This window comes from Crocodylus porosus, unplaced genomic scaffold (assembly GCF_001723895.1).
Source record: "Crocodylus porosus isolate Cpor-Errol unplaced genomic scaffold, CroPor_comp1, whole genome shotgun sequence".
Lineage (NCBI taxonomy): Eukaryota > Metazoa > Chordata > Crocodylia > Crocodylidae > Crocodylus > Crocodylus porosus.
The window spans coordinates 62,277,569-62,284,595 of record NW_017728907.1 but is presented as its reverse complement, the minus strand read 5'-3'; the positions used below and the strand labels follow the sequence as shown (position 1 = coordinate 62,284,595).

The 7,027-nt window shown below is 44.4% G+C and overlaps 1 protein-coding gene across 1 annotated transcript in view; it reads left to right on the top strand.

Moving 5' to 3' along the window:
• The first annotated feature begins 6,818 nt into the window (after positions 1-6,818).
• Positions 6,819-7,027, top strand: part of SERBP1 (SERPINE1 mRNA binding protein 1) — a 30,883-nt gene continuing 30,674 nt past the window's right edge. The window contains 1 exon segment of the mRNA XM_019531599.1: positions 6,819-7,027. This exon segment is cut by the window's right edge and continues 10 nt beyond it. Coding sequence (XP_019387144.1) covers positions 6,921-7,027 — 107 coding nt within the window. The 5' untranslated portion in view covers positions 6,819-6,920.

Here is a 7,027-nt window from a genome sequence, read left to right as displayed (position 1 = left end):
TCATCTAGGATTTGGGAGGGAGAAAAGCCAGGTGAGACTAAACTATCTGATATCCAAATACATTGTCATTATTGCCTTAAAACTTATTAAATTTGAAAGTTGTGCATGTTTATATCCATTACTATGTAGCCAAGTCAGCTTTCATTCATTTGTAATGACTTGTGTGCTTAATGCAGTTGCACTGTAGGAGTTCAGAGACTTAGTACCTGTGTCTGCATAAAATCACTGTTTTCTGTGCTCTCGGGAAGGGTTTAGTGCAATACTGAAAGAAGCAAGGTTGTTGCAGGATAGCTGTGTATTCAGTTTGCTACTCAAACTGAATAACAACACTGTTCAAGTAGCTAGCTTATGGTCTAAAATAAACTATATTCTATACTACTTTTTTGTTAGGGTTCCAACTCCAGAATCCCAATGTCTTCTCCTTTCTAGAAAAAATTGCAGTATGCTAAGTAGACTGGGGAAAAATCCATCTCAAAAGAAAGGTCTTAAACTCATGCAGCCTTTTCTTTATCTTCAATATTGTGTATTTGGACAGTGAGCTATCTAAAGTATGCACCTGGCAGATATCTACAAACCATTATTTAAAGAGATTGTCAGCTTGATTTGGAAACAACAGCCATTGTTACTAGAACAACAACCTGGAGGGCTATTCTGTGCCCTGCCCCCCAGTGTGTTACACTTCCGATTGGCACTTAGCATTGCTTAACAAGCATACAGCCAACAGCTGTTGGGCAGGCTTGAAAATAGCATAACAGTGTAGCATGTCACTCGGCTCCTCTTTTGGTAAGGAGTGCCGGAGTGGTTCCTTGGGTAAGTTTTATCTATAGGCCAGCTTCAGCCGAGTACTGTTGCTGCGTATTCCAGCCATAAATAGCACCAGTGATCTATTTTTGTGGGTAACCAAAAGTGGTGTTTTTACTCTGTTTAAATGGTAATTGATTAAAATAATTGTTCCATAAGGAGTTGAAAGATGCATAAATCTATTCAGCCTTTAAACATGTTCACTTCAAACAGACTCTTATATTGACTCTGCAGAATCTCTTGAATTTTTCATTTTGTTGTCTAATAATATCTTGTGATCACATGCACAAACAGTAGTAATAAAGTGAGGGGTATTTTGGTGCTTTAAGTCTTGCAGTCTTACTTAAGTAGTACTTGCTATTTACTTGCTGTTAACTCCCACACTAGGAATAATCCTCACTTTATAGATGAATTGGGTGTGTATCACTAAACTTTCACAAATGGCTCTTCCATCAGAAAATCTGTCTTATATTTCTGACTTGTCTGTCTTGCTTGAAACATGAAAGAGTTAACACTATAGTTATCAGAGGAAAAAACAAAATGGGTGATGGCCTCTAAACTATATCTTTATTTAATCTATGTCTATACTACAGTGTACTTCACTGGCCCACTGCTGTGGGTCAGGGGTGTGAAGAGGTATGAACTCTGACCTACTTGTCTATATTGACAGATACTGTTGTAGTGCTTTGAATGATGCAGGTTTTCATTCATGGGGTGGGGCTGGAGGCTATTATGTGAGGACTATGGCATCTCTTCCAGTATAGCTGTACCTATGCTAAAATGCATCAGCACTGCTAAATGTATGAAGTGCATCTATTGCACAAATAGCCTTGGTAATGAAAACCAACTGGGGCTGTATACAATAGAGGTTTTTTGTTAACTGACGTTAATGCCAATGGCTTGAGTTGGCTAACCTTTGTACCTGCTAGTCTGGATACTCCACACTCTTTCCAGGACATACGCGTTTATGATGAGACTGAAGTACATAAATATGCTGCCTAATTCAAGTTAACTTGGGTTCAAAGCAGTGGCTCTCACTTCTGTAGACTAGAGGCATCCCGCCATAACTCTGAACTGAATAACACCCATTTCAAAAAACTAACTGTATTTATTACAGTGCTTAGGGCAGTGGCCAGGCATGGATGAAACTAAGCATGTTCTCATCTCCTCACAGCTTATGGTACCCTTCAAAAACTTTCCTGGCACCGTAACTGATAATCACTCTTTCAAAGGAAAGCAAATACTCTTTAATATAGACCTGGGCTGTCCATCTGGCAGCCCAGGGGTTGTGTGGGCCCCTGGTGATCCCTCTAGGCATTTGCTGTTGGTGCAGGTCCACACTGGCAGAGTCTTGAGGCTTCCCCACCCTCCCCTGGTTTCTTCTGTATGCCCCTGCCCCAGGGAAAGGGGCAGCATGGTGCATCCCACAGTGCCAGGGGAGTCTGGAGTGCCCATGTGGCATGGTGCCACAGATGAGCCTGTAGGGAGCTGGAAGTGATGTGGGGAGCCATGCCACACAGGGATACATACCCAGGTGGTGCAGTGGGGTGGAGGGAACCTGCCTGCCTATGGGATGCAGTGGAGGGGAGAGTGCCCACCTGCACACGTGGGGCATGTAGCTTGGAGTGCCTATGGCACCTACTAGTGCTTTCTCAGTGGTGTGGGACATATGGTCACTGGCCACTCAGAAGTTAGACAGCCCTGATGTAGACAAACCCTGAGACCAAGTGGGCTTGGTTTTAGCTGTTAGGCTGTACTGCCAAGTGCTAGAAACTGCTGGGTGGGGTCAGGCCTCCCTAACCCACTTCAATACGTTGCATAGCAAAATGGCATTCACTTGCTACTTGATTGAAAGCTGCTGTGCTGGATGTCAGTCTAAACAATTTGTAACCAGCTACATGTGAAAAATGTAACGGCTATTGGAAGGTAAGCCCCTGACCCTTTCTACCCCATATAAAGCCTTTTACAAACATATTCCAACTAGTGGATGGTTTGTGGTTGAATATTTTCCTACATCCTCTAGCAGGAAATGGCCATAAAGAAACCTGGCAATGTCCAATCCTCTTCTACTCACAATCTTGCCTCCTGATAATTCTTGTCCAGTGGACTATTGGCTAGTTGCCCAGCAGACAAGTCAAAAGCACCTTATTTAAATGCATCTTTTTAAGTATTCCAGCTCTGGACTGCCAGAGCAGAGAGCAACAAGAAATGGATAGAGTAATGATGTGGACTTGAACTTCCAGCTGCCACATTGCTCCAGAGAAATGTTAAGCAACTTTAAGCGACAATACTGAGGAGGAGTTGGAGTGATGATCACTGGCCTGTAAACATCCAAGTCACTTCTGCTATGCTGTATTTGATATGGTCTAACTTTTTAAGTAAAAAGTTACTAAGTTAAACAGGACACTTGGTGAGTGAGGTTTCCTGAACTTGGGTTAAAAAGTGCTCCTATATTACCAAAACTGTTCTATTCCATTATTGAAAGGTAAGATGCCTATCCCCACAATATTTTATGCAAGGATTTTCCCGTTTGTTTGTTTGTTTGTATGCAACCACAGTCAAACAAGGTAAAATTTTAGGCATGTGTCAACATTCTAATTTAGATTTTATACAGTATTTCTATGGCCAGACTTAGTGGGGAAACTTGCAGATGCTGAAAATGGTGGATTATAGAATTTATGGATTCATGTTTTTGTGTTTTGTCCTTAATGTTTTTAGTTTGCCCAACATAGATGGATGAAGTGTGGCTTTAAGGTCAGTGTTGGATCAGTAGGTTTGTAAAATGTACCTAAAATATGAATGTAACCCCATGGCTTGCATTCATATTTTTAAGGGCATACAAAAAAAAAAAAAAAGCCCCAAATTTTAAGCGGTACATCCTCAGAAGCCCCTCTCTCCTCCTATAAACAGAATTGGTGGATGATCACAATATCTTCTGAGTTTTATTTCTAAGTGGATATTTTAGTTTAGCAAGTCTTGTTGTAAAGTAGGCCTTAGGCACTTGAGGGGTGACCTTAAACTGACTTGTCATGCATGTTTGCCAAACATAGAAGTGAATCCTAGTGGGAACAAGGCAACTGATAATCTTTTTTTAATGTCTATCTTTATTTGTAGATGGTGAGAATACACCAGAGAGCAGTTCTGGAGCTATGAACCTCAGCATTGCAAAGCAGAGTTGAAGAAAACCACACCTGTGAGCCAAGGCAGTAGTTTTAAGTGGCTCTATGAGAGTGGTATATCCTGAAGACTTGTATAAGTGCCCAGAAACTGTTTTCTTATTGGCTGTGGGCTATGCAAAACTATGACCAAGGGTAATTGACCGGAGAATCTGTCTCTCAACCAGAGGCAGGTGAAGTCAGGCCTGTAGTGGCCTTCATTTCCCAGCAGCCCCTGCCTGTGTTGCTGCAGCCAGTTTCCATGGAGACCCCAGCAGCAGTGAGGCCAGGACTTCTTTCCATGGAGACCAGCCGCTAGGGCAGCACTGGCAGGGCAGTGGAGAGCTGCTCTGGGACTGGGATCTTGCAATGGTGACAGCATGGTCTGGAGCCAGGGCAGAACTGTGATCTGCTGCCCCCATACCTGTGGCAGGGATGTGCAAGCTGTGGATCATGGCTCTGGACCATGCTGTCACTGCTGCCTGGCCTGGTAGCAGCTCCTTGCCAGCTGTGCACCCTGCCAGTGCTGCTGCAGCCGGGCTCTGTGGAAACCCTGGCCCTGAGGTCCCACAGCTGCTGGCATCTCCTCGGAAACTGGCTACAGCAATGTGGATGGGGCTGCTGGGAAATGGAGTCTGGTGCTGGTTGGATCCATCACTTTGCCACCCTGATCTAAACATCCCTTCCCGTAACCAAGGACTTGGCCTCCATGTCCTTATCATCAGTTGTTCTTAGGATTTAAAGTCGACCAGATGTAGTGAGTGCTTGTGGCTGATCTCAATAGCCATTGCCTAGGTCACAGAATGAGATCACCCATGTATTCAACAGACTGGGGACCCAAGCAGATGGTAACTCATTTTGGTAATTTTTTAATTTGGATCACTGCCTGAAATCCTGATGTGGAGTTACATGAGTGCTTTGAAGGGTGATGGACATGATGCCCTTATCTTTTCATCTGCTACTGCTTTTGAAAAATAGACTTGTTCATCTCCAGTACGAAGGTCCTTTCCCTGTCTCAAGAATGGTAGGACATTCAGTTAAATTTAAGAGTGGGAAATTTGGAACCAACGAAGCTGCTTGCACAACTTAGATTAATCTATGAAAGGTATTGCCCCAAGGCATTACAAGTGTCAAGAATTTAGTACTGAAAATGGATTGGATATTTCTAGTTGTTATGAACACCCAGACTGTCAGAATTGCAGCAAAATTTTTGGAAGGACCACTAAACCTTGTGCATTACAGCTTTAAACTAGTCTCTAATTTATTATATATAGAGACCAGAGGGAGACTTGCGTAGGGCAGGTTATCCCATAAATACTGTTTCTATGTTGTCAGAGACCGTATATAGATGTACTTTTTAAATGACCTTGTATCTAGCACAGCATAGATGCACCTTTTTATAATTGCTGGGAACATCCTTCTTCAGCAGCTTCATCTGGCCATGTTTTACTCCCTAATTCTTTAATAAGACTTCAAATGTTCAGCCAATACTTCATGAGCTGGCCCTTCCTGTTTTACCTGCATTACTCCTAGAACTCTCACTCGGTATCATTATTGCCATTTATCATAATTGTGTAAGAAGTCTTTGAGTCTCTAAATCCAAGCAGCAGTTAACAGTAATCTGTAGTTCAAGATTATGTTTCCCCCTCCCTGAACCCTATCCCCCAAATACAAAAACACCCTGAAAATGGCTATTGTGCCACTGTTGGGTTTATATATATTTACATGCAAGAGGAAAGGGAGAGTTTATTTTAAAAGGTTTGGGCTAAGACATTTGATAGCCACAAAACACCTGTTCCTAGTTTCACAGTACTTTCAGCCTTGCAATGAAGGGGAATTTGATATATAATTTTTTAACTAATCAGTATGGCAACTCAAATTGAGAGAGTAACTTTTAAGTAGTTTTAGTCAGAATAAATCCAAAATACAAGGGTCAATCTATAGTGAAACTGATCTGAACCTATCATCAACATATAAAAATGCATGTTGGTGTGATCACAGGTATGTGCTGCTTGCTTTTACTCCATATTCTTAAATGCTACTTAAGTTTATGCCAGTTAAAATGGCTTCCTGTGCAGATATTTCCCTAAAAATTGTAAATATATAATTATGCAGTAGCCAGTCTAACTAATCCTTTTTTAAAAAGCACCACAAAGCCATTTGGTGTTTGTAGGAGTTATTGAAGTGGTACTGTGTGTCCTTAAGGACACCAGGGGCCCTTTTTATTTTTCAAAAGCATTTTTATTTTTGGAAGACTCCTGAAATCAGCTGTGTCTCTGCACACCTATCTAAAGTAGATGGTGATATGGATTTTTTTTTTTTTTTTTTTTAAGTTACGAAAGGCACAAAGCAAGCAGACACTCCTATCTCACTTTGGTCGACTGTCACTTGTTGCCAGTGTGAGCTGCGGTTCCCCTGCTTGAACGGTGGCAGGTCGGGTCGCTATGTCTTGTTGGCCTGGGGTTAGAGTCTGGATAGGGGCCGCCTCCGTCCCATGCACAGAACTACGTCATAGATTGCGAAGACACAACCCGGTTTAATTGCTTCCCTCCTTTCCCTATTTTTATCCTTTAATGATGGGGTCGCTTCCCCGCCCCATGGCTGCAGGCTGGAGCCCGCGCGACGCCGCCTCTCAGGCGCCCACACGTGGCCCTACTCCGCCGGCTGGCGAACGCGGGGGCCCAGCGCCAATGCGCAGGCACGGCCTGACCCGCCCTCTGCACAACGGCGACGCGGTGGCCGCTGGGAAGCGTAGTCCAGCCCCCGCCCCGCGCGCGGGCGGCCAGCGCCGCAGGCCGCCTGCAACTCCCGTCGTGCCCCGCGCGGGCGGGCACCAAGCCCCGGATGTTCCCGGCGCCGGAAAAGAAGCGGGTCTCTTCAGGGTCGGCCATCTTGTGCGGTCGCGAGCAGGGGGGCTGGGGCCTGGGCAGCATCGCAGGAGGATCCCGGCGACAGGGGCCCATCATGCCCGGACACCTGCAGGAAGGGTTCGGCTGCGTCGTCACCAACCGCTTCGATCAGCTCTTTGACGACGAGTCCGACCCCTTCGAGGTGCTGCAGGCGGCTGAGAC